Source organism: Cricetulus griseus (assembly GCF_003668045.3).
Source record: "Cricetulus griseus strain 17A/GY chromosome 1 unlocalized genomic scaffold, alternate assembly CriGri-PICRH-1.0 chr1_0, whole genome shotgun sequence".
NCBI lineage: Eukaryota > Metazoa > Chordata > Mammalia > Rodentia > Cricetidae > Cricetulus > Cricetulus griseus.
Genome location: NW_023276806.1, coordinates 244777707 through 244805589, shown reverse-complemented (window position 1 = coordinate 244805589; position 27883 = coordinate 244777707). Strand labels below are relative to the sequence as shown.

General features: G+C 39.4%; 1 protein-coding gene across 11 annotated transcripts in view; it reads left to right on the top strand.

The window, feature by feature from the left end:
* The window catches only part of Psd3 (pleckstrin and Sec7 domain containing 3), a 520985-nt gene that overhangs the window by 184819 nt on the left and 308283 nt on the right, over nt 1-27883 (top strand). For all 11 annotated transcript variants that reach the window (XM_027388898.2, XM_035451484.1, XM_027388902.2 and 8 more), the window contains one exon: nt 15241-15349. In XM_027388898.2, the coding sequence (XP_027244699.1) occupies nt 15241-15349 (109 nt within the window). The remainder of the gene's footprint in view (nt 1-15240; nt 15350-27883) is intronic.

Below are 27883 nucleotides of genomic sequence, written 5' to 3'. Positions count from 1 at the left end.
GACAGTAAGGAAGAACATTCCAGATTATATACATAATGGTGTGAGAGGTAAGAAGAGAGGAGAGGTTTTGGGCATCTGAGAAAGTGTGGAGCAAAGTAGGGTATAAAGTAGGAAATAGAAACGTTTGAAAATTTTTAATATGGAAGAGCCTAGTTTTGAAATTCTCAAATATGGGACAAAACTTGGGAAAAGATCAGCTCACCTTGACCTCAGTGATTCAGGTCAGCAGTAAGGAGGTCTCAAATCAGAGCAGCAGGAATGGATAGGAAGGGCACGATGATGACTGTGTCTGTTGTGAGGTACTAGTCCAGATAAGGATGGCATAAAGAGGAATACAATTGTAGCTGATTAAAAGATGATAAGAGAGGTCCTATAGTGATGAAATAGACAGTCTAGAAGATTGCTTAGAAGTGGAGGTGAGAGAGAGTATCTTGGGTGACTGCCAGACTTCAGCTTGCTTGCTTGTGTATGAGTGTTAGTACACCAAGTAAAGTGAGGACTAGACAGAAGTCTCCCTTTCAAGTTTCACACTCCATGACTAACCATGGCATGAAAATACTAAATGACAAATTCTAGATGTAAAATATTCATAAATTCAAATTATATGCCCTTTTGGGTGGCATGGTAAAGTTTTGTGTTATGGCCCTCCATCTTGCTTGCTATGTGAGTAAGATTTTTCACAATGGTTTCTCTTGTCAGGACATCTACTAGTGTTCCCAAAGAGAAGTGGAATGGTTTGGACTTCCGAATTAATTTATTTCTGTAGTTTAGCTATCTCATCTTAGAATATGAGTGGAAGTGACAGATATAAATTGTGTTCTTTGGCTCCAAAACTCCTACTGTGACATTACAGTGTGGGTCTGCGTCTTTAGCCTGTGTTCCAGAATGAAAGTCGAATGAGCTGATGTGTAGCCTTCTTGTACCTGGAGCAAAGCCACAGTTGTGGCTCAGTATCTGAGCAACAAATAAGAATTCACTGAAAGCCTCTAGCGTTTGAAGGTTAATTATTAACTGCCGCAGCCAGATCTGTGGCAGCTGACCAATACAGCTGTCCCCTGCTTGACTCCTCCATTGTCTGCATGCTCGTTGACAACCTGTGTTATTCGTCTTTTTTGTAATCTGTCCAATATAACCTGATGTCATTTGCAAAGTTGAGACAGTTCTTTTAATTTGTAATGCATGGAAAGGTTAATTCGATTGTGTTAGAGCAGTGTCCTCTCATGTGTGATCCTTGAGACAGCTTTATAAGAATCATTATGGAATTTTCTAGAAATCCACTTCTTGATTGCCATTGGAGGCTGAAGGCCCAATCAATTCCTAGATGCCTCTAAGTTTGGGGACTACTAGATTCAAAATTAAAATCAGAATTTTATCAGCCCACACTGACTGGTATAAAACTAATGCTTCTGCTTGTATTTTTTTTTTCCTAGTGCAGACAACTTTTGTGATGGGGAGGGTGGATGAATGGATAGATGGATTGTGGGTGGGTAGATGCATACATGTCCCATCCCATCTTGTTTTCTTGGTCAGTTATGAGTGAGGAAAATTTAACTGTATTTGATTGAAGGACTGTATAAGGCAGTCGGCAAGTATGAAGAATCAGTGCTTAGCTGATAACCACTCCCTATTCTGTTTTTTGCTCTCAGAGGTTATAGTTTACTTACATAAGTGACACATGCACATCCTGAAAATTCAACAAGCTACTGATAAAGTCAAGTTTTTCTTTGTACTCCTTCCCAAATCTTGTTCCCTTACTATGGACTTTAGGATTTGTTTTTAATCCGACTAGTTTCTTTTTCACCTCAATTCCCCTCCCATCCCTGCTGAGTTCAGCTTCAGTCAGTCTTTCTACGTACACACATGCATTGTTGAGAAATAACAAAATCTTTCAAAATTGTCCACGTGAGAGCTCCTGGAGGTCTTTTGTGAAAAGAATAAGGTTATAATGGCATAGTTCTTTTTTGTTGTTGTTGTTAGTACTATATACTTTGGTCATTCTGAAAAAAAAAATCTGCATTCTGAATTGTGAGTGTGTTGGCTGGGTATTGTGCTGCAAATAATAGAATTATATCCCAGTAATGCCACAACTCATTACAGTTATAATTAGTTTGCTCTTGCCATAAGCTAATTTTATTTTTATCTCCATAAAGCACAATTAAGTGTTTGAAATCAGACTCATATCAGGAATTTCTGTTCACAAATTAATAGAAGCTATCAATGTCATTTAACCACATTTATTATCAGTTTGTAGGAAATTTTTGAACTTCATGTGTGGGTTTCCAGAATTCACTTACAATCAAATTATTTGGAGCTCTGCTTTCATTTTCTCTGACACAAGTCAGGTTCCTGGTTTTCATCAAGTAACTCTCAAGAAGATGTGGTAAAATATTATGTGCTTTGAACCACATCTGACTTCCGGTTGTTGCTGTGATAAAACACCATGACCAAAGCAACTTGACAAGGAAAGGGTTTATTTGGCTTGCACTTCCATATCATTATTGAAGGAAATCAGGACAAGAGCTCAAACATTTCAGGAACTGATGCAGGAGCTGATGCAGAGGCCACGGAGGAGTCCTTCTTATTGGTTTGCATCCCCTGCCTTGCTTCCTATGGCTTGCTGCCCATGGCTTGCTCAACCTGCCTCCTTATGGATCCCAGGACCACCAGGCTACCCTCCTCCATCAATCACTAATTAAGAAAATGCCCTACAGGCTTACACACAGTTTGATATTACTTATGTCGGCTTTTTCTTAATTGAGGCTCCCTCCTCCCAAATGACTTTAGCTTGTCTCAAGTTGACATAAAACTATCCAGCAATCTTCAGTAAAACATGAAGCATTTTTTGATCTAAACCTGGGAAGTATAATTTATCACGTGTGTGTGTGTGTGTGTGTGTGTGTGTGTGTGTGTGTGTGTGTGTGTGTGTTCCTTTGATAGATGCACAGGTAAAAATAATAAATCTAATTCTCAGATCTGCAGATGGTGGGGTGGAGGTGAGGGTGGAGTTGGCTATATACTTTATGAAAGTGGTGAATCATTTATTCTCTAGTGTTTTAGGGCAGAGGCAGTCTGCATTTGCATTCTGTTCTTTAGTTCATGTAAAGCAAGGGTTGTTTCTACAGTGTTGTTACATTCTTTGCTTTGGATGGTCCCAAAGCAATTTTATGTGTACCTGCTGTTCTTATTAAGAACATAAATTTAAGGCCATTGAAAATAGCATTGAACAACTTTAACCTCCTCGGAATAAGTAAGAAATGCTAATTTATATATACTTTGTGGTTGTAGCTTGTATTGTGGAGGTAGATGTGGCTTAAAAGAGATGGACTTTGCTCTTTGTCATCAGCTGCGCTGCTGTTCCACAGGACTTTTTGAACTCTCAGTTTTATAACACATGTAGCTCCAGAATGAATAGGTATTGCTCAGACTTCAGCATGCCAGAGAAGCAGCTTCAGGCATTTAGTGACCATTGCAGGCCTTCCAGTTCCACTCCCGGTAGTTGGATGCAGTCTGCAGGTGGCTCAGCATCCTGCACTTGTCCACTAGCACCCCACATAGTGTGCTGCTGGCAGAGGCCCTGCTCTAGGGTGCCTCACTCTTGTGTTGTGAGTCACAAGCACAATTATTCATTGGCTCACTTGTTTCTGCTGGTGTAGTTGACACCTTCTTAGAGCATGACATCCCTGAAGTAGTGACTGGTCAAGTGGAACCTGACAGTTTGGAAAGTCTTGAAAGAATCATCTGCTTAAGAAAGTTGCATTTGAGCTGGCATTGGTGGCGCACCCCTTTAATTCCAGCACTTGGGGGGCAGAGGCAGAGGCAGTCGGATCTCTGTGAGTTTGAGGCCAGCCTGGTCTACAGAGCAAGTTCCAGGACAGCCTCCAAAACAATGCAGAGAAACCCTGTCTCGAAAAACCAAAAAAAAAAAAAAAAAAAAAAAAAAAAGAAAAGAAAGAAAGAATAAAAAGAAAGTTGCATTTTATTGGGAATTATAGTTGTATATGCTCACAGTGTTGTGAGTGAAATAAGCCAGGTATACATAGAAAAATATATATACTATACAGTCTCTTTTATGTGAAATCTAATATCAGAACAGGAATTGAAAGGGTATTGAGAATGGGCATAATGGTCAAATGGTACAAAGCCTCATGGAGAAGAGGCTTTTTTTGGGGGGGAAGTATCTGTGTGGGGTAGAATATTGCACATCCTGGCAAATATAGTTAATACCAGTACAGTTAACATTTCCAACATCTTACCATAAAATGATAAATGTTTGAAGTGATGAATACATTAAATGACAAACTGTGGAAGGTTGTTTTGTTTGATTGTTTTTAGGAAGAAATGTCAAAGCTTCAAGGGAAGGATTGAGAAAGTAGAGAAAGTTACTATAGGAGTTAAGAGGATGGGGGTTGCATGTCTTTAAAATACATTGAATAAAATTCTCAAAGAATTAACAAAATATTAAATTTTAAAAACATATTTCACGAAGTATTTACTTTTAACAAGTATTTTTGTTTCTTGGAAGTTTAGTCCTTGTATCTTTCAGTGGATAGCTTCTATCTGGGCATTTATTACAAGTGGTAGTTTGTGTCTTCGTACAGCTAACTGTACGTACAATGGGAGGGAACTGTTTGATCTTATAGGTGGAGTTAGTGTCCCAAAGCCCTTTAAATAGGGAAGAGCTCTGGAAGTCAAGATTCAAGTCACTTTATCTTGTTGTCTGCAGTCTTTTTAATTTGTTGTCTGTCCATGAGGATGTAACTTGAAGTTGGTATGTCAACAATTAGTTATTGAAAATTCAGCTGTTTACTACATCCTGCTGTGCTGGTTGTTTTTTTGTCAACATGATACAAGGTAGTCAAGAATCAGCCTCCTTTGAGTAAAAACAGATTGGCTTGGAGACAAGTCTGTGAGGGCCTTTTCTTGATTAATGATTGATATGGGAGTGCCAACTCACTGTAGGGATGCCACCTCTGGGCATTTGGTCTGGAGTTGAATAAAAAAGCAATCTGAAGAGTGGGGAACAAGCCACCAAGCAGAGTTCCTATGTGATCAGAACCACAGTTCCTGCTTCTAGATTACCTGCCTTGAGATATTGCTCTGACTTCCCTGCATGATGGACTGTAAGCTGTAGGCTGAAATAGATCCTTTCATCTCCAAGGTACTTTTGGTCATGGTGTTTGTCACAGTAATAGAAAGCAAACTAAAACATTAAAAACTTAGAAGTACAGTTTGAAGAAATGATCTTATTGGCAAACCACTAACATAACTTTTAGAAATAGCAGGGGCACCTACATCATATCTTTTACTATCTTTATCTCCTTAGATAAATTATGATAAACAATTCATCTAGACCACAAGTAATTAATGTTTGCCTGAGACTTGATATAATTTTTTGTGTCCATTTCTGTTTTCTTCATGTCATGTTTCTTTTGGTGTCTGTGTTTGGGTCAACTATATAGACGCTGGTTTATTGGGAGTCTTACTGCAGTCTGTGCACATGGCTTGTTCTCAGTACCTGCCATTTCCTGTCTATAGAAGGATACACAGAGGGGCATTTATCCAACAACATTTATTTATAGTCAGCTTGAATGTTTGCAGGGTTTCTGATTAAGCTTTGTTGACTTGGATAGTTCCTGGCTCACCTGCCCTTCTAGCATAGGTTCAGGAATGGCCTCTGCGTGTCGTATGGATGGCTCTAGAATTCTGGTTGTCAACCTGGAATCCGGCAAGCAAGTTCAGAGTCTTAAGAGTGCTATTTTTATTTTTTTAAATGTGAATCTTCATCTCACTTCCTTAATTTATGAATTTTAAAGTATCAGGAGTACACAGACCCAGAGCCCGAGGAAGGCAAAAGATGTCAGTTTGGGCAGGCTAAAAAAAAAAAGAAAGATGAGCCAGAGACTTGATTCACTGAGCCTGCTCATTTGCTGTTCAATGGCTCACCCATCTGTCATGACTAATTGTGAAATGGTGGGAAAGGCGGAGGAGGGGATATTGTGAGCTAATAGTATTTGGTTGTTAATTTTCTCTCAAAACCTTTCTTTGAAGCTCCACAGCTCTCCGAATACCTGTTATCTAACAAAGGAGCTGTGAGGAAAACCTGACATTGGTATATTGAATTTGCTGTATAGAAAGCTTTGTTATAAATGAATGTTTAGCATCTCATCTTCCTAACTCCCAACATTCTACACCACACTTCCAATGAACAAACAAACAGATAATTAAATAAATCAGGAGTCACCGTTTGCAAAGCTCTAATGTCTTATGCATTTAGAATCATACCTAGGGTGGGCTCAGATCCTTGCATGAGGAATATAATCTTCCCACTTGGTTGGAAAACAGTTGAAGTGGGTCCAAGCTAAGGTTGTCAGTGGAAGATGTGTTTGGGTCTGTGACAAGCTTCCTTTCATATTAATGGAAAGCTGTGTGATACTGGGCTGTGCTCTGGAGCTTCTGCTTCCTACCTTATTGGGCCCCTGGCTCTGACTTTCACCTCCCTTGGGGAGTAGCAGAATGTCCATTTGCCCTTGTCCTAGGGGAGCTGCTTTCAGGAAATGGGCATAGTGAATAGACAACAGCTGGTAGTAAAATGAGAATGGACCTCCAGGGGCTTTAAAAAGGGTATGCATTCACGTTTTGTCTCCTTTTGCTCACATTGTTGAAAACAGACTGGCAGCCAAGCTAGCAAAGGGCTAGGCAAAGGAGCTGACTTCCGCTTTTTGCCATAGTCATCTGACCTGGTGGCCCTTTTCCTGCATCGTCCTTTTTGTATTTTGATGTTCATCTCTAACTTTCAGAAATTAAAGATTTCTCCTTTCACTTCTTCCACTTTTCTGCTGCATGCTTTTAGCTTCTCTACTCCTGAGAAGCTCTGAGGCCCCACCTGATGTGGTTATTGGCTTTTGGAAGATGCGATTAGCCTGTCCAGGGAATAGGGAATAGTCGTAGGAAATAGGCAGGCTGCCCCATCTTCTCAAACACCAGAGTTTTGTTTTGTTTTTCTTGTTTATATAGAGGCATGTGCCAGGTATATTTTTAGAGAAAATGGTTGTGTTATGATTGAATCTCCCTATTTATTTCCAGGACAACTGAAAGAATGGACAGTTTTGTATGCTTTTAGGTAGTAGTTTTTTTTTTTTTTAAATTGCAACAGGAAGTTTTAATTGTAGTGGAAGAGCACCATATTATATTTGTATGCACTGTATTAACAAGGACAATGTGGGACAGCAGATTCCACGTTAGTCTTGTAATTATTTCATTAAAAACTCATTGGTTCTTGGAGTCAGCAGAAATGTATTAACAGAAAATTAAGTCATAACCATGGCTTTGGTTTACGAAATCAAAGCACAAACAAATTTAGATATGGATGTGTGCATTTGTATGCTCATTTCTGTGACTGCTGAAAGAAGCTTAGCTTAAAACAATACAAGTATATTTTCTTAGCGTTCTGGAGGCAACAAGGAATGTTAGGCTCTCAGTGTGCCAGCTTGATAGTGGGTCCTCTGGGGAATCTAGAAGATCATGTTTCCTTTAATTCCAGATACATTCCATTGCCCTGGACCCCTTCCTTCACTTCAAAGCCAAGGACATTAGCATCTATTTTGTTAGTCTGCCTTGCTGTTCTTTGTCACACAGCTTCTGTTTGATATCACTCTTTGCTTCCTCAGGACACCTGTCATTGCATTTGAGGCCCACTTGAATAACACTGGAGAGTCCTGGAATTTAATTTAATTATGATTTTACTTTTCTTCATGAGTTTAGCATATGCTCCACCTCTCTGCTGCCACCTCCCTTTCTCTGGTCTGAGTATGGCCCCAATTTGTTCCTTACTTCTGCAGACTTTTGCTAACTCTAACCCTAGCCCTAACCCTTAGATATTTGTTTAAAAAGTGTCATGGCCCTTTTTATACTTATAGGCTTGATATACCAGTGGTTGTGGCTGGGTAGGCACTGAGAGCTTGTGGGAGTAAGAATCCTTTTCTCTTGGCCTCTCCAAGTTGCTCTTTCTAGCCAACCAGTCTCTCAGCCTTGCTGACTGTAGGTAGAATTGAAGATTCACCACTGTATCAAAGTTCCCATCTCCTCACACCCTTATTGCTCTCTGTGGATTGATAGGAGAGTACATCCTCTCATCCCTATTCCTTTTCTAGTTAAAATGAAAAAGCTGGGGCTTAGGTTCTGTCACCTTGTTAACGTAGAAAAAATTCCTGGTCTAGAGAACAGAAGCTCTGGCCTGGCTGTAGACCTAACATTTCAGTGAAGGCCTGATCCTTCACTTTGGCCAAGGGACCAACGACTTCTAGGAAGGTAGGTCAGCCTAATCCATGCTAAAGAAATAAGTAGGATAATCAGACCCTTTCTTTTTTCTTCCGAATTTTTCCTTTCTTCATACATCTACCCAAGTATCAATCATGGAGGAAAATGTAACTTTCCCTTTTCTTCTTTATCTTTTCCAAGCATGCTTTCCTTAACATTTTGGACTCCCTCCCCAGCATTTTGAACTTTCTTATTCTTTCTCTAAATCTCCCCTCCCCATGCGATTGCTTCTCATCATGTGTCTGACCTCTATGCCACCTTAAATGGCTTTTTCTGCCCTGTCTTCCATCCTCATCCTCCTGGACTGTATCTTCAATTTACAACTGGTCTGCCTGAGGGTTTTTCCTTTCCAACTCTGATGAAGTTGTTCCTGAGCTTCCTTTTGCCTCTAGTCTTGAGTTCTCTGACAGGTGAGATTAAGAACTCCAAAAGAGGACCACGATTTCCCATGTATCCACACTAGACAACTTCTTTTTGCCTTTAATTCTTTCAGGTTTGCTGCTGTAGGTTTGCGAGGCTGTTCACATAGCATGGACTGAGTGACTTATGCAGCAGAAATGAATTGTCTCCCAGTTCTAGAGCCACCTTCTGGTATCACCGCTCAGGCCCCTTTCCTTGGCTTCAGGTGGTCACCTTCTTGTCTTCATGTGATTGTTTTATTGTCTATCTCTCTGTGTACCTAATCTTGTTTTCTTAGAAGGTCACCAGCTACCCTAGGTTAGAACCTGTTCTCATGCTCTCATTGTAATGGTTTCCAAATACAGTTGTGTTTGAAATAGGGAGTTAGGGCTTCAACATGCATTACTCAGCTTATGATTCAGCCAGGAATACCTAACCATGCCTCTGCAGTATTAGCTCCAAGCTTCAGGACCCTGCCTGCATTTGGTTGGTGTGTTCACAGAACCTTATGTTCAGTGTACTTGGCTTTTGCTGGATTAAGGTAGTACAGATGGGATTAAACAGGATCAAATGTGGAATGTGAATGTTGTAATTAAGTATTGGTTTTAAGTGAGTTGTGAAATATTATTTTTATAGTATTCAGTTTAGCTTTCCATGTTGCTAGCCCAAAGCAGCCTATAATACTCAACTGACTGACTTCCAGTCTCTCAAATCTTCTTGCTATCATGTTGAAGCTGAGATTGATTAGAAAAGGACAGTATTTGGGACCTGTCTCAAGCCCCACTCTTATCCCCTCCTCTACTCCTGTGGCCCCAATCTTCCTTGCCCACTTCACTGCAAATGACTTTTACTTCTAAAGTTCTCTGCTTTTCTTCTCCTCCTTCTCCTTCTCCTTCTCCTTCTCCTTCTCCTTCTCCTTCTCCTTCTCCTCCTTCTCCTCCTTCTCCTTCTCCTTCTCCTTCTCCTTCTCCTCTTCCTCCTCCTCCTCTTCCTCCTCCTCCTCCTCCTCCTCCTCCTCCTTCTCCTTCTCCTTCTTTTTAAACTTCCCTTTTGTAGACAGAAAGAAGTCTTATTAGGAGCATTTTTCTTTTGTGTAAAAGTGTATTATAATAATACTGTGTGTTGAAGAATGTAAGTGAAATGCTTTGTAAATGTGGAAAGGGTGTCATGAGTGAGGCTGAGATCTTATTTACGCTATCCTTTCCTTTAGTGACATTCCTGTGCTTGTCTGCACAGCATATATGTTGGTGATCTCACCACTGCAACCTTATCACAAAGGAAAAGAATTGTAAAGTATTCCTTAATGAAGTCTGTGAAGGTGGTTTAGAAATATGAAGAATTATTGTGCTTCACAATTAGAGGGAACCCCAAACAAAATTGAACCATGGATTTAGTATCTCCTATTGAGAATGGATGGCATTAGGAGTATTTAGATTTTGATGGAAGTTTTAGTATGGAAATATTTGTGTATGCATAATGAGATTGTGCCCAAATTCTGAAACCCCCAAATCACCAAGAGGCCCATTTCAATTCGAAATCGAAGTCTTTTATTGCAGTTAACGAGCTAACCCCGTTAGCTGGGGCCCTTCATCCATCCACTGAGTGGATGGCTGGAGAAAAGACCCCAAGAAACCACGAGGCAGGGATCTTATAGTGCAGCTTAAGGGGAGTGTCTAGGGTTATGCAACAGTCTCGGGATTGGTGCACTTCTGGACCTGGGCAACCTGCCCTGTGTTGATTGGCCAACTGGTTGTTATGGCCCACAGTCCCTCCCAGGGCAGTTGCTATGTTCTATATGTCACTGTTGTGCACTTGTCCATAAAACACACCCAGAGCCATTAAGCACAGCCCTGCCAGCTAACTTCTGATTGGTTCCTTGCCATGCAGAGGGCATCTGACCTCCTAGTGACCATGACAGGAGGGACAAGGTCAGGCAAGCACATGTTAGCCTGTCATGGCTGCTAAAATGGGGGCTGGTCCCTTCAAGATTACCTTATGTTTCATATACACCATATATACATAGCTTGAAAGAAATTGCATACAACATTTCTTACTGTGTCTTAATTTTGACTTTGTCCTGTGTCATGATGTTAAGTGTGGGATTTTCTTTATGGTATCTTGTTGGTGTCTAAAACATTTTAGATTTCTAATGAAAGATGTTCATTGTAATACTGGATTTTTGCTCTTGTGTTCTTCCTCCCTCCCTTCCTCCCTCCCTCTCTCCCTCCTTCCCTCCCTTCTTTCCTTCCATTTTATTGATAGTGTCTCACTATGTAGATCAGGTTGACCTTGAATTGCCAAGCTTTCTACCTTAGCCTACTGAGTGCCAAGATCACAAGTGTGTATCACCGCCATGTCAGCTATGCAGCTTCTATAGTATTTCCCACAGCAGGGAATCTGAAGTTCAGATGTTTATGTAGTATTCAGGAGTAGCAGGTACTTAACTTGAGACATAAGTCCTTTATGTCCTTTTAAATTGCTTTAAAACAATTAGGTGTCAGGGATTGAACCTAGGTCCCCATACATGCTAAACATGTACTTCTACTGCTGAGCTCTTCTGCAGCTCCTATTCTGTATGCTTATCGAAGAGATATATGTTCCTAAAATAATTGTGATAAAGCAAAATGTTTTGATCAAGTAGTAATACAGACTATAAAATGTATTACTGAACCATGCCTGTTTTTAATCAAGCTGATTATTTCAAATACAGTTTTTTTCAAAGATCCATAAAATTATTGTAGATCTAGGTGATGTCTTAAAAACATTTGCATGGAAAGAGCAGTACCGGTAGTACTCATAATCTTAAGATAGCTAATGTAGGGAGAAGGAGTTCTATTTCACTTAGTGAGGTGGAGAGGTATGAGTGCTTTCATTTGAGCCTGAATGTAGGGGCCCCCACAATTGCCAAAATAATGGAGCACTTTGTTAAATGGAGACACTTTCATGTGTGTTACTCCTAGATAGAGCAGCCCTTAAAAACTCTTTTTCTTCTGCCAGCATCTGAGTGTACTCTGAACACTGACTACTTCACTCCATTTAGAGCCTGCAAGTATAGATACTCATATGTGATCTGCTCAATATCAGACCTGCACAGTCAATAGGAAGATCACCGGTTGATTCTTCCATTAAAAAAGTGCACCAATCAGGGGCTGTGGTACAGACAATGTTATTTCGGGACCATCAGCATCACCTGGAATATTGGTAGGAGGTGAACATTTTTAGATCCTGTACTAACTGAACCTGAAGCTCTTGATTGCATGTGTGTTAATAAGTGCTATGTGTTATGGATTACATTAATTTGTGTTAAAGTTTGAGAATGCCCTTGTACCAGTATGTCTTTTTTTAAATAAAATTTATTTATTCTGTGTGTTCTTCATATCATGTACCTTGATCCCATTCATTTCCTGTCCCTTTGCATCTGCCCTCCACCTCTGCACCCCCTCCAATATAACAAAATTCAAGAGAAAATGAAAATAAAATGAGAAAAAAAATTAAAAGGAATTTAAAAATCTTGTCATGGAAGCTGCTGTGAGACCCAACAAGTCACACCATATACCCCATTGTCTATAAATTTTACTTACAAGTGTTCATTGCAAAGAATCATTGGTCTTGTTCAAGGCCCCTGGTCTCCATTATACAGTTGATGCTAGGCCCCCTCCTGGACATCCCTCTGCCCCCCTGTGTTGTGGAGATCCTGCAGCTTTGGGTCTGCGAATCAGGTCCCTTCACATGCTCCAGAAGATCACAGATGGGTTGGCTGTTGGGGCAGTCCAAGTCATAACCTTGGGTCTGGGCCTGGGCAACTGTAGTGTTGGTCTACCAGATAGGAAATGGGGACAGCTCTCTCATGGTCACAATTTCATTGCTGGATCACCTACCCCTGGTCTAACAGTGTTAGCTCTGTTGTGCTGCCCTGGAGAGATGCAGAGCCTGTTCTCTCTAGTGTTGCAGCTGATGGGGGTCAGGTATGGCTCTCTCACACTTATGACCACAGGGCAAGTTCTCCCACCTACACCAGGTGTTGATGGGTGGGGATGGGGGAGGAGGGTAGTTCTCCCCCATCCAGGCCACCACAGGACAGATGGGTAATGACAACTTTCCCATAGTCATGGTTTGGGGATGGCTCACCCATACCTGAGTTAACAAAAGTGGCTCTATTATCCTGTCCTGGCAAGGTGCAGGGCCCACTCTCCCACCTGCCCCAGGGGTTGATGGGTGAGTGAGGGCAACTTCTCCTTAATATCAGTGTGTTTTAAGCACATGGAGAAGTATACTTTAAATTATGACTCCATATACACTGCCCCGGTTAGTTTTTATTGTCACCTCAAGACAACCAAAAGTCCCCAGGTGAAGATGAGACTTCTTCCACAAGTACCCAGTGCTTGTTTGATCACGGCTTCTGAGATCCATGCTGCTGTGTTAGTCTCTGAACTGGCCCACTTACCTTTTCTTCTGTGCTTCTTGGCCTGCTCTTAGTAAAGGTATAGACTAGTCATTTTCAGATGCTCCCTCTGCCTCTGTGTAGTGTATGTTTTTGTCCTGCCCCAGCTTCTTAACCTTACCATTTCTGCAGGGTTCACTTCCTCAGAGAACCTTCCATAAGCATCTTCCAAATTAGGTCACCCTCTATGGGAATCCCTGGGGGAGTTCCTCTTTTATTAGCAGAAGTCTCTAAATACACAGATTATGATTATTGTCCCTCTGTTGGGGAAAAGGATAATTAACCTATACTTGTTAAACACATCAGACTAAGAAGAATTTCCAGAGATGAAGTTTGCACTTTATGAACATTAAATGGTTGCAGAGTTATTTTTAGAGTTATCTCAAAATTCTGCAAGTTAACTTTTTATAATGGTCTAGAAAAACAAGGTGGTGGGGGAGAGCGACAGGGATGACACTGCTTGCTGAACTGGCCTGTCCTGGGGGGATGGCGTTGTAATTCTATCATTGTCTGTCATTTCTGCTTTAAAGGCTGTCATAGAACTCCGAAGATACCCTTGTTTCAAGTAGGTACTTGGTTGTTCATATAACCCTGGATGTCATTGTCCTTCAGGATGAATGGTCAGTTGTGGGTCAGACATGAGAACAGATGGTTCATAGTCAAGATAGAAACCAGTGTAGGAATTCTCAAAAGGATTGTAAGTCACTTGACAGCCAAGTAAAAACTATTGATAATGCCTCTTCTCTAATCTCATCCTGTTTCACTTCATATACCTGCATGTGCTAGCCTGCCTCCTGTGAATGAAAACTGGATCTGGTGTTTTCCGTCACAGTAGAGACAAGAGAATGCATATAGATCAAATTTCATCCAGAGCTTAGTTTTAGGCCAGAAATAGGAACCACTCAAGTTTTGACAGTTGCCTAAAGCATTCAGGAAGGAGGTCTTGGGGATTCAAAATTGTGATGTAAACCACCTTTCCCAGTGGTGTGTGTGTGTGTGTGTGTGTGTGTGTGTGTGTGTGTGTGTGTGTTTGTATCAGCTTTTAAAGAATTATGGAGGACACTGGGCAGATGCTCAGATTTAAGACAGATAGCATCAGGAAGGGCTAGCAGTTCTGTGTGTGCCATGTTTAGCTGCATGGTGTTTCTGATGGACAGATGTGATCATTCTTGGAGAAAGACTTCTTTCTTTTTAGGGTAGCTTAAAATTCATAGAGAGAAATAGTTTAAAATTTTAAACTAATATTACTTAATGATATTCATCAATCAGAAAGGCAGCATAATGAATAGCTTTTGTTTGTTTGTTTATTTTTTTATTTTGTTTTTCTCTGAGGCAGAGGTTCTCTGTGTAAAAGCCCTGGCTGTCCTGGCACTTACTTTGTAGACCAGGATAGCCTCGAACTCAAGAGATCCTCCTGTCTTTGCCTCCAGAGTGCTGGGGTCTTTATGCTACCAAGTCTGGCTTATAAAATAGTTTTTAATAGCTAAAAGTAACATAAGCTTACTGTGTATGTGTGCATGTGAGAGCCTGTTCATATGGGTGCATGTATGTGAGTGTGAGTGTAAAAGCTAGGGGTCAGCCCTTGGTGTCATTCCTCGGGAGCCAATCACTTTGAAGCAGGGTCTTGTTGTTCTGTAGCTCACTGAGGAATCAAGGCTGGAGAGCCAGCCTCCCCAGGGCTGGAACTACAAACCCATGCCTCCAGCACCTGCTTTTGAAAATCTAAATTCTAGATATTGGATCCAGGTCTGTATGCTTATATGGCAAACACATTATTAACTGAGCTCTCCCCAGCTATGTAAACTTTTTAGAACAGTTGATCATAAACCTGCTTCACAGTCATGGCAGCCTTTCGTGTGTTCTTTTCTTCCCTCATGGATGTCATATGTATATTATTTTTTTGTCTGGGGCTCACTGCTAAAATTGTGTATCCCGATTGTATTCTGATTTTTCCTGTTTCATTTTGAGTGATTATACATCACAGTGGCTTAATCATTCTCTTCTAGGGTAATTTTTCTTCTTGGGTAATTATTATTTGTTGTGCTGTATTGTAATGATGCCTTTGTTTGGTTCTCATCCTGCAGGCAGAGACATTTGTTTGGGTTAACAATGCATCAGCACATTCCCAGAGTGTTGCCAAGGCAAAGTACGAATTTTTATTTGGGAAGTCAGAAGACAAAACTCCAGATACTAGTAAGTGCTTTCCAACATTGTCTTGCAGGTAAAACATATGTGGCCCCAATGATTTCTGGGTATTGTACTTGCCTACATCACTTCCTGCTTCCCCTGGTGAAGCCTATGTGTGTGCTCCAATTCTTCCCAACACCAGAATCAGATATAGTTCCTACCACCTCCTCTCAGTAGTTTCAAGTCATGTTCACTGAAGAAGTTTCAGCTTCTGAGACTTCAGATTTCAAGCATTAACTAATTCTCATTAAGATTTTATTGTCCACATTTACCATTGTTCTATAAACCTACACTTTATTTTTGTCTACCTTATGGAGAGTCAATTCCCCAAATTTTTCAGTCAATGCAATATTAAGAGACCTTTTTTTTTCTTTTGAAAGACTATTTGTCCAATCTAACTGTCCAATTCCAAAATTAGAAGCAACCCTTTTCAAAACAGCTTAGAACAAATAGAACTAATATTAGTACTAATATCAGTAATCCTATTGCCTAACTTATCGTGTCAGCACTGTACTATGTACTTTGAATACTGTATCTTATTTGATTTTCAGGGAAAGTCCATACATTGCTATTGTTCTCCCCATTCTTAGGAGGTGGACTCTTCATTAATTTCCTTCCATTTGCAATCAATTACTCACAATAGGTCGAAAATTTTAATCCATGTTGCCTGACCTCAAGTGTGAGCTTTCAGTCCATTGGAGCAATGCATTCATGAATACATTTTCCTAAAGAAGGGTGTAAAATAGACACTTTTATAGCTTTTCAGAACACTTCTCTGTGTCTATGGAAGACCAGTGGTGAAGGGAGATATTGGCTTTTGGGGGGACAGAAAGGGCCAAGAGCTTGTGCTTTGGAGTTAGACTTACTGAGTTTGAATCCTGGGCTTGTAACTCAAAACTTTGTTGCATTGTGTGAACTATCCAACTTCAATTTTTTAATCTGTAAAAATGGATTGCAGTGATATGTCTCAGGTATTTTGAGGATTTAGATTGCGATATGCAAAGGTCTCAGAATCATGCTTGGTACTTAGCAAGTGCTTCTGGTTTTTGTTGTATTGATAAGGACGAGTAGCATACCCTCAAGTCCGTACCCCAATCTGCAACAGTGACATGTAGAATGGTAATCATTATTGTTTTCACCTGTCATTATCTAACCCTTTCTGTTTTACTTGTATAAGGAATTTGACCCAATGAGGTTGGTGTTTGGTTGAAAACAAAACTAGTAATTCTATCTTAGATTGGCATGTTAGGAGGGGTTATATAACAATATTTTAAGCTTTCCAAGAAGTTACTACATTCCGATTCACTTCATTCTTTTAGTCTTAAAGTGAATATTAATTAATATTTCAGTATTTAGAAATGTTTTGATTCAGTACAAAGCAGTGAAATGACTTAAAAATATCATTTTTGTTATAGTTTCTAAATTTGTAATCACATTAGCACAGTTTGAAACTCTTTGGCTACTTTTAACGTTGAATGCCACAATGTGGTTCTGTGCTTTTTTTACTTTTTTTTTACTCTGATGAAGCACAATTTTTACTTACCTATGCAAACAATGTGGTGTACTTTCTGTGACAGTGTGAATGTAGCTATTGGCAAGAATGTACATCTGCTGGGTCTCTTACATACAGTTGTGTGAACTACTTAAAAAGCAGTTAAGTTAAACATTTACCTTTTGTACTGCCTGACATTTTATTCCTCAATATTTATCCAAGAGAAATTCAAATTTATTCCCACTTTACAGGAAAGTTTACAACACTCCTCCCCTTTTGTTTTGCTGCATGGGAGATGGAGCACATGAGAGTTTATGCTGTTTAATAATAAGAAGTGACTGAATTGAGGAAGTGAATGCACGCATAGTCCGTAGACTCTGTGTGGTATTTTTCAAACCTTGTCTTTCCTCCTTTAATATAATTGGCTTTGATGTGATACACTGTATAAGCTGGAGTCTCTTCTATTATTGGCCCTTGAGATTTGACCTTGAAAACTACATGAAAAGCACTTGAAAAGAAAGAATCACACACAAGTTCCTGGGTCAGAGGCATGCCTTTTTTCCCTTTCTTTCTTTTTCTATTTCTTTGTGTTTTAAAATTCGTATCATTATTGTAAACCAATGTGAGAGCATGGTTGAAAATTTAAGTCCAAACTGTAGAACCAAAAAATAAAATGGAAAGGGGAGGAGAAATGTGTAATTTTATAGTCTTAAGACTTGTTCAAGGCTAATATTTTATAAGTCCTTTGAAGTCATTATTATAATTTAAAATATAATGCTATAAGTATTGTATTATATTTTTGGTTATGGGCTTCATCTTTAAAAGCTGAGCTATCTTTCCAGCCCTAAGTATTATATTATAAATATATGTAGAAACAATAGAATTTTAGAAGCATTTTTCATTATAATGATAAAATACGAAGATCTCTGTTTTACTAAGTCTTGTTAAATGATTAAATGCTATTTTAATGTCCTGGGCCTATTACCTCGTCCCTCCTGTTTTAACATCTTATATTTCTGGTAATTGTACCCAAACTTGTAATTTTCTTAGGGTTGTAGAGTTTAGCTAATGTTATGGAGTATCCAAACCTAAATGAAATATATGGTAATTCCAGCTACTCTAACACCCTCTAAAGTATGGAATATATTCAGAAACTTTCTGCAGTATTCTGGATTGAGTTGACACAGAACAGAATAAAACAGCAGATCTTGTGTAGAAAGGAGAGCTTGACAGAAAGGACCTCTATGTGCTGGACAAAGAAGAAATCAATCTCAGAGAAAAGCGGGGGCCCATCCATCAGTGGGCCCAGAAGAGGATATCTTTCTCTGATAAGAACAATTCAGGTGCCCACCAGCTTCAAGACAAGAAACTAGCATAGAGTTTATTCAAACTGGACACTGTTCATGGAAGTTATGACTAAGAAAATAGTGCATTACCTAGAAGCTGTTATATGGGCCTGTGGCTTGACATAGCAGTTTCCCCCTGACATAGCAGGGGGAAAATTCACTTCTTGTGCAATTGAAGCCCAAAGTTGGGAGAGGGCACCACAGTAGTCTGTGCAATGTCTAGAGAATGACATAAAACTGGTTTTAGGATGATAAAATGTTACAAACTGTTGGTGAATTTAATGCAACATCGCTCAGTGGACCACTTTTGCGGTTATGGACATGTAAAGCTCTACAGTAACAAACTCTAAAATTAAAGCTCACAATTAGTATCATTTGCACAAAGCAAGGGACTTTATGGGAACAACACGGATATCAAGACCCAAAGAGTGAGAGCAATTGAATTTTATGAAAATACAAAATAGTTTTCTGTAAAAATAAAATGGGGGAAACCATTAAGATAAAGCAGGAGCATGCGAGGTAAACATGCACATGCTTAGGGAAATAGTCTTTGTGCCTTCTGAGAATTTAAAAATACAGGTAGTAGGTTGGAGAGATGGCTCGGTGGTTAAGAGCACTGGCTGCTCTTCTAGAGGACCCAGGTTCAATTCCAAACACCCACATGGAGGCACAGAACTGTGTAAACCCTGTTCCAGGGAATCTGATGCCCTGATATAGACATACATGCAGGCAAAACACCAATGCTTGTGAAATACAAATAAATAAATCATTAAAATTTTTACAAAAATATAGATAGTGAAGTGGAAAAAACAATGGGTATTAGGTATAAGTTTATTTGGTTTGTGGTTAGTTTAATTGTTCAATTGACACATTTGGGAAGAGAGGCTCGGTGAAGGATGGTCTGTGTTGGGTTGGCCTGTGAAGGACTTTTCTAATTTTGGTCATTTGAGGTGGGAAGACTCATTCTGAATATGAGCAGTGCCATTTTAGGGTTGGACCTTGAACTGTGTGAGTAGAAAAGGGAATTGTGCAGTAAGCATGCATGCAGCCTTCATGTCCTTGTGCTCTCGAGTATAAATGTAACCAGTGGCTTCAGGTTCCTGGTGTGGCTCTCCTGTGGTGATGAACTAACTATATAGAACCTGGAACTAATTGACAGGCAAGTAATAGCCCCTCTCTGTCCAGTGTCACTTTCTATCAGTGCATTTTTTATCATAGCAACAGCAGTGGAACTAAGACAGGGTTGTGTTTAATTTCTGAAGGAGAGTCTGATGATCTCCTTTCACGATATCCCAGTGCTCCAGTGATACTGTAGGAAAGTGAGCAGGGAAGAAAGAAAGAAGAGCCTTAATTCCCAGCAAGAGTTTCTCACACTGGTAGTTTCCCTCTCGTATCATTTATATTTTCACGTTCCGTATCTGAATGTATACCTTTTTGTTCAGTTTTCAGTTAATATGCACCACATATTGTTCCAGGCCTTAGTGATAGCTTTTGATTTCTATTTTATGTTTTTATTTATTGACCTTTTCTTTGTGTGTGTGTGGGGGGGGTGGGCATTCCAGGAACCTACTGTCCTCCTGCCTCATTCTCCTTAGCTTCTGGATTCCAGGTCTGCTCCACCATATTGAGTAAGATAGCTTTAGGTTTTAACTAAATGAGTGCTGTGATTAAAGGTTTGTGCCACTGCGGTTCAATCTTAACTACGTGAAAATCCCCATTTATCAAATTGCCTAATAGAACGATTGTTCTGGTTTATATTCTCATTGCCAAATTTAAGCAGGGAAATGGGCTTATTCATTTTTAGTTTGTTAGATGTAGACATTTATTTTTTTATTTACAAATAGTATATGTTATCATAAGTATAATGTGAATTTTTGATTTTTATTTCTAAAACAATGTGTATGGATGTCTAAGAAATGGAGTCTTGACTAATTATATAAGACAAAAGAAATCCAGAGGGTCAGCTCCCATCCCTCCCCATCTCTACTACTAACACAGTGGTCTTCGACCCTTTTCTCACACATTCTGTGAGCCCTTTCTTTCTCTTTACTCTCAGCCAACACTCCATCCCTGATGGTGATTTTGGGCCATTGCTTGGTCGTTTTGTTCTTTTTCCTGTGTTTAAATTTGCTTTTATCAAACATTACTGGCAGTTGCCTCATTGATACTGCTTACTAATTCTCTAATGTAAATTGAAAACAATTTGGCTTGTATAGTCTTTCTAAAGCAGATGTATATGGAGAGAGAGGAGAGGGGAGATAGAGATATAGACAGACATGAAACTCTTGCTTGGATTTTTAAGTGTTAGTGTGTAAAACCACTTCTGAGGTGACTGAGAGTCGGTCTGCTCATGATGTCATGGAGATGAGGACGCCTGGTCTCTGTGTCTCCATCTTTCCTTTCCATGAGAAGCCTCTGGGACCTCTTTACTTTTACCAGATTGTGGCATCTATATTTTATATTGTAACAATAGCAAAGGCTTTTACCTTTTTAATATAGACTGAGTCCAAACATTTGAACATGACTCTTTTACTTCACTGCCAAATTCATGTACTGTGTGTAGTTCATGAAGTGGAAGAAAAGTAGAGCCTATGTGTGCGACCTCTGCTGGCCACTAAAGGTAGAACAGACCAGAGCCCTGGAAGGAATCTAGGGAGTGGAGCAGCATTTTGCTAGATGTACTGATTGGTTGTTACTTTTTCTTCTATCTTTATTATGTTATTTGTAGGTGGGATCTATTTTACTCTGGGAGGTATGCTTCTCATTATAACCTTCTGAGCTTTAATTTGTGCTAAAGTTTTTCTAGGCCATTTTACAACTGTTCTCTGTAGACTTAAACTTAGTCCTGATTAGGTGTTCTGCTTGGATCTCTTGCCTCATTAGTGTGTGTGTGTGTGTGTGTGTGTGTGTGTGTGTGTGTGTGTGTGTGTGTGTGTGTGTGTGTGCTTCAGAAGGTCTAGACTGGTGAGATTTCTAAAGCTGTGTGTGTGTGTGAACATTTTGTACCTATGGTTTCACCCTGGAACTGATTTTAGCTTACCCATTCCCTTTGGAGCTCTGTAGCCCTGGCTTCAGGATCCTTGGTCCCTTGGCTCTGTCAAGACTCTCATATTTCCTTCATGTATATCATCTGCTCATTCTTTCTGATTTTCCAGGCATCTTTACTCTTCCTTGAATGTCAAGAAGATATGTCTTGTTCTGGCTGATGACTGTGGAGCCCTTTCTGTCATAACTTTCTTTACCACTGGAGATATTTGTCCTATTATTTTTCAGTTATTTCTACTTTATTTCTTTTATAACTTACTTCTGAGGTTCTTATTACACAGATAATAGGTGTATTGCATTTATCATCTGTGCCTTTTAGTGTTTCATTTCTATTTTAAACTGTCACTGCAGTCTTCCTAAAACTTTTCTGATTTGGTAATCGTGTTTATAATTTCAGTCACTTTTCTGTTAATCTTCATTGCAGTCTTTCCTTTCATAGATACATCATTTTGAATTTCTAAAGAATTGATCAGAATTTATTTCCCAAGATTACCCTGAATTTCCTGAAGTTATGCTTCCTCCCAGATCAATTGTATTTCATTAAACTTTGGGACTTCTCTTGGAAGTCCCTGTTTTACCTCAGATGTTATTACAGTTTGTTTCTACACTGATATGTGTGAATTAAGATTTGTCCTTAGGTAAGGTTTTTCTAAATGTCTGGAATGTGCTTTCTGCAGAGAAGGACTGTGTGAGGCAGAATAGAACATGTATACTGGCACGGGGCATGCTTCAGGCACACTCGCATGGAGTGGAGTGTCCTATGCAGGCAAGCCTCTGAGTAGCAGAACAGGGCAGGAGTGGGGCTATCACGGGCAGCTGATATGTGTGTTACTATTTAGTTAGTGATGGCACAGGTTCTGTGTCCTATGTAAGATTTAGATAACGGCTGGTGCTGGGTTTTCACCTTCCTGTATTCCTTCCTTTAGAATTAGTGTGCCTGCTGGGTGTATCTGGGGTTGTGACTTCTGAAATGTCTCATCAGTGATTGGAATGTGCCTGTGTTTGGATAAGTGTTGCCTTTTAAATTCACCTTAGAGCAGTGGTTTTCAACCTTTCTGATGCTGCGACACTTTAATACAGCCCCTTCTGTTAGTATGACCACCAACCATAAAGTTATTTCATTGCTTCTTCATAACTGTATTTTGCTACTGTTATGAATCATAATATAGATATATTATACAGGTTATCTGATGTTCTACCCCTGTGAAAGATCAGTCAAGCCCCCACATGGGATGTGATCCACAGGTTGAGAACCACTGGTTTAGAGGAAAAAGAAGCAAACTTCTGTCCCTATCTGCCATAGTGATCCAGAAGACAGAATATTTTTTGTAGAAAATGTAGAATTGCCTTATATTACTGAGATAAAAACTTATGCATAATATAAGACATCTATTTAAAATATAAAATTCAGTACTAGCCTTGTCAAAGAATTGTGTATCCATAACTGTAGTTATATTAGGGCATTTTGGGTTGTTGTTCTCTCAAAAAGAAGTGACTTGTAGCATTTCTCCAGTCAACCACACACTTACTTCTTGTCTCCTATAGGCTTACATGTTTTAGCTACTTCCTATAGAGTCCCTTGTGAGTATCTTTGTTCTCTAGTGGATTTTCACCCCATTAATGATGTTAGACATCTTGTAATGTGCCTGCCATCTTACTATATGCTGTCTTTGGAGAAATGTCCATTCAGACCCTTTTTCTGTTTTTAACATGACTTATTAACCTTTTACTATTGAGTTGTAAGAGCTCTTTATATATTCTGTATACAAGTCCCTTATCAGATATGTGATTTGAATATTTCTCTCTTCTTCTGTTCTTTTCTTGATAGTATCATTTGTAGTATGAAAAATTTAACCACAGCATAATAAAATCATTTTATATATTTGTTATTTATGCTTTTAGTGTAATATCTATTTGCTTACTCCAAGCTTAAGTAGATTTTTGCCAGTGTTTTCTTCCATGTTTTGTAGTTCTATTATTTGTAGGTTTGTAATCCACTTTGAATTAAAAAACAAAACCTTTGGTGGTGATGGTGGTGTGGTGGTGGTGGTGGTGGTGGTGGTGGTGGTGGTGTGTGTTGTGTGTGTGTGTGTGTGTGTGTGTGTGTGTGTGTGTGTGTGTGTGTGTGTGTGAACCACAGGACACTATGCAGGGAAGTAGACTTTCTCCTTCTACCATGTAGGTCCTAGAGATCAAATTCAGGTCAAATTTTGGTAAGTGTCTTAATTTACTGAGCTATCTTACCAGCCCATTTTTGAGGGTTTATGTTTTGGTTTGTTTGTGGTATAAATATGTGTAGGTAGGTACTTCTTGATGATAGAGAGAACATGTTAGTACATTACTGTTTGGGTGGACACTACTCTGTATACACACAAAAGAAGGTAAAACAGAAACATAACAAGAATAATAAGAAAACAAACAAAAATTAGCACTGTACCATTTTAGTACACAGATTTTTTTTTAGTCTTTATTCTAATTTTTATATGTAGCTGTAGGATCTATAAAAGCTAAGAGTCAATACTTTGAGAAAAACATGATTTGACATAGACATAGAAACCACAGACATGCAAAAGAATGAATGAAAAATCCACTAATTATAAGGTTTTCTATTGATTTATTTTCTTGTCTCCACCACAGATTTAAGTCAGTTTATAATTTCATGGTGAGTCCTTTAGTAAAACAGTCTTTGGAACATTTCTTTTAACTTGTTTCCTCCACCCAGACTTCTTTCTATCCATATCAACAGCAGAAAAAGTCTCTATAGTATTATATACAGTTATATGATAAATTTGCTCAGTATTACTTGGCTCTTATTAAATGGACAGATGGTCTCCATTACCTCATCTGGACCACAGACCCTGCTGTTCCACAGGCCATAGTCTCATCTGGTTTTGGTTTGGTCAGGTGGGCTGGTGAGTGATTGTAAACTTTCTATGTGAGTGGGGTTGTTCATGTAATGAGCCCACCTCACCCCACACTGACCCACGTACCTGCAGAATGAGGTGTTCCGAGTAGCCTCAGCTGTCTGCTTGGAACTACATGGTATTCCATATACAGAGATAACTCTATAGAGTGTTGCAGAGACAATCTGGAGGGCATGTTAAAAAGCTTTCATCTTGTCCCCACTTTCCAGTATATTTTTTGCCATTTTTAGATTAATGTTCATCATTATATTCCTTTCTTGTTTTATTTGTATGATACTGCTATGGATGGAGGGCCTGGTGCATGGAGGATAAGCAATCTTAAAGATTCAGCTACTTAGCTAACCCTGATTTTTTTTTTATTTCCTCTCTCCCTTCTTTCCTTCTTTTGATAGGGTCTCACTATAGTCCAGGTGGTATTTGAACTCACAAAACTCCTGCTTCAAGCAGTAAGTGTTAGGGTCACAGTGTGGGATAGCACACCAAGCTCTGCTTTGCCCTTCCCCTGCCTTCCCTTTCATTCCCCATTATCTCCTCCCCTGCTTTTTGTCATGTCCCGTCCTGTATTGAAAAGCCCAGGAGCCAGGAGTGATTATGACCTGAGTTTGTAATATGGTTACTCAGGAGACTGAGGTTACAAAGGTAACCATTTGATACCAATTATTCAAATCAGTTTGGGCAACATAATGAGAATACACACACAGACACACACAGGTAAACACACATGTACACAATTTGATAAGATGTATTTAAATTTTTCTTGAGGGTAGAATTAGATCAACCTTGGAAAAACATTGGGAAATGATATGTCAGTTAGAACCAAGATATTTTTATCCTCATCAATTTGCTGTACCAAATATAATTAGCATTTCCATGTACATACTAACAATTTACAAATAATTCTAAATGATTTCCTTGTTTGCCCATACTCTTACTGTTCTTTGGATGCTGCTAGGATATTTTAGAGTACATCCTTGAGATGTAAAATCCTGAAAGATTGCTTTGTTGGTGCTTGACCTGTTTCTCAAAGGCTGTTTAGCAGTGACCCCCTGCATTGTTCATTGATGATCTATCTTATCTCAAATTTCCTTTTATTTTATGTATCTTTCCACTTTTATTTTGCAAATCAGATACTGGCATCTTTCTTTTATGCTTTATTTGATCCACTTGGTGAAAACAAACAGAACTTTTCAAATCTGTGTAGCTTCATGTAAAAATAAAATTCTGGAGTTTCTAATGATGAGGTTGAAACTGTGTGTCACTCAGCTGTATTATCACTGCACTGATGCCTGTAAACATCAGGTCCCCAGTCACAATTCAGTGTGTTCTCATGCTATGCCTCTGTACCACTATGAATTTGGCTTTACCACCCCAACATTAAAAGTCTTAGCACTTGTGTGTTTGTGGGTTGTGATTTCAATAAAGTCACACTTTTCCATCCAAAGTTACATTCCAGGATAGATTTTCTTGAATCTAATGAATGCAGGAGGTTTCAAAGGCTTTAAGAAATATACCATAGTGTTTTTCTTTCTCTTAAAGAGCAACCTTTTCCCTAAACTGTATATGAGTTAGGGCCACATATGTGGATCTGCCCTGGTCAGCCATTACTTTGTGGAGGTCAAGACTTCTAGACTTCTATTCTACAATGGGTGTGATGGGACAAACTGGAAATAGTTGCTTCATATGCTTTGTGACTTTAATGTGGTAAACATTCCTTGGTGTGGGGACAGTATGTTTCTAATTATTTGTGCTTAGGATATATTATGTTAACACTTCTGAATAATCTTTAATATAGATTTTCTAAGATGATAACCACCATAAATATAAATGGAAGATTAGACTTCGGTTTTGATTTTGGAGATTTACTAAAAGTTGGTCATGATGTTGAAAAATCATCCCTTAGAAGACAGTGCTAAGGTTACTGAGTCATGGTTCAAGGCCCTTGTATCCCTCTAGACTCCTGCTTTGCCTGCAGGGTGATTTTCCCTTTAGGGACAAATTAGTGCCTCACTAACTTGAATAGTCATACAATTAATGTCAGCTAATTTTGGTTTTTCCTTTGCAATATATTTAAAAGATTATAATGATTATTTTGAATTTTAACTTTGGGCTGTTAGTTACATTGTTTATGAATTTTGCTTTATGAAAAAGGATTGTTGCAACCCATTTGTTATTTTTTTTTCAACTTTTTTATTTGAATTAGGAACAGGATTGTTTTACATGACAATTCCATTACCGTTCTCCCACCTGTCCTCCCCTATTCGCCCCCCCCCTCCACTAAAACCTTATCTGTCACATATCTTCTATGCTCCCCTTGGATGGTGAGGCCCTCCATAGAGTGTCATCAGAGTCTTTCGTATCCTTTGGGGTAGGGCCCAGGCCCACCCCTGTGTGTCTTGGCTCAGGGAGTATTCCTCTATATGGACTGGGCTCCCAAAGTCCACACCTATGCTAGGGATAAATACTGGGCTTCTACAGGAGGTCCCGTAGATTTCCGAGGTTTCCCCACAGAAACCCATGTTCCTTGGGTCTGGATCAGTCCCATGCTGGTATTCCAGCTATCTGCATCTGGGTTCCAGTTCAGATTGGTAATTAGTTATGGGTGTCTGCTTCTACTTCCACCAGCTGCTGGATGAGGGCATATAAGTCTGTCATCAATCTCATAATCAGGGGAGGGCATTTGAGGTAGCCTCTCCCCCGTTGCCGAGATAGTTAGCTGGTGTCATCTTTGTAGATCCCCATTTGTTTTTTTAAAGAGTTGAAACTTGCTTTTTAGGCATCACAGTCTTAAAAAGGAATGGGTACATATGGAATTGGTCTGTGGAAGTTGAGAAAATGATCACCATGGTCTCCTAAGGAGTACTAATTCAGCAATTAACTTAGGGGGCCCTGGGACTTTCTGCACTTCACAGAACACTTAGAAAGTGCTATTCTTCATATCACGGTACAGTAGAAGCACTGGATAAAGGCAGCTGCTTCCATTTTTTATTTTTTATTTTTGGAAGTACTGCCCTGCCCCAGTCTTGCCTTGTTCTACTTTCAAACCTAAGTACTATAGACACCTTGGATGTTTCTTATGCTTGTTAAATATTCAGGTTCTTCTAAGTGTCTCCAGTAACTCCAATTCTGCATGCTACTGTAATGAACTCCATAGCTGTGCAGATCTAGGTAGTCTCACTGTGAACAAGGAGGGGCTAGGCTGCTTTCTAAGGGCATGAGAGGTAATGGTAAGCCATTTCTGAGATAAAGCCCAGTCATGGTAACTCCTGCTTGGTTGAATTTTCTCTGAGTCCAATCACCATGTTGGAGATGGTGTAATACACACCACTAGAAAATCAAGAAGAGATTACCTGGCTCATGTTACATCAATTCAACTCTGAGGACTGTGACCTAAAAAGCTGAGCACATTTACAGATAAGTTACAGATTTACTGTAGGATTATTTGTAAGTTATTATAAAAGAACAGCTGCTGTAAAAAGGGTGGTGGAAAACCTATTTGCAGAGAGGAGAATTAAGGAAATTGTAGCAACTGTTGTGTTTCAGGGTTATCTTCAGTTGCTTATTAACAGATTAATAAAAAGTACTGAGGGTGGGGAGTTGGGGGTCCTTTCCAGCTGTCACTGAACTCTCAAGGATTGATGGTGGGAACCAGACAAGGGCCCAGGCCAACATGGACTATTCTAGCTTAGAGGAGCCCACGTGGGTGGGGGATTTTGAGGCTGGAGGAGTTGACATG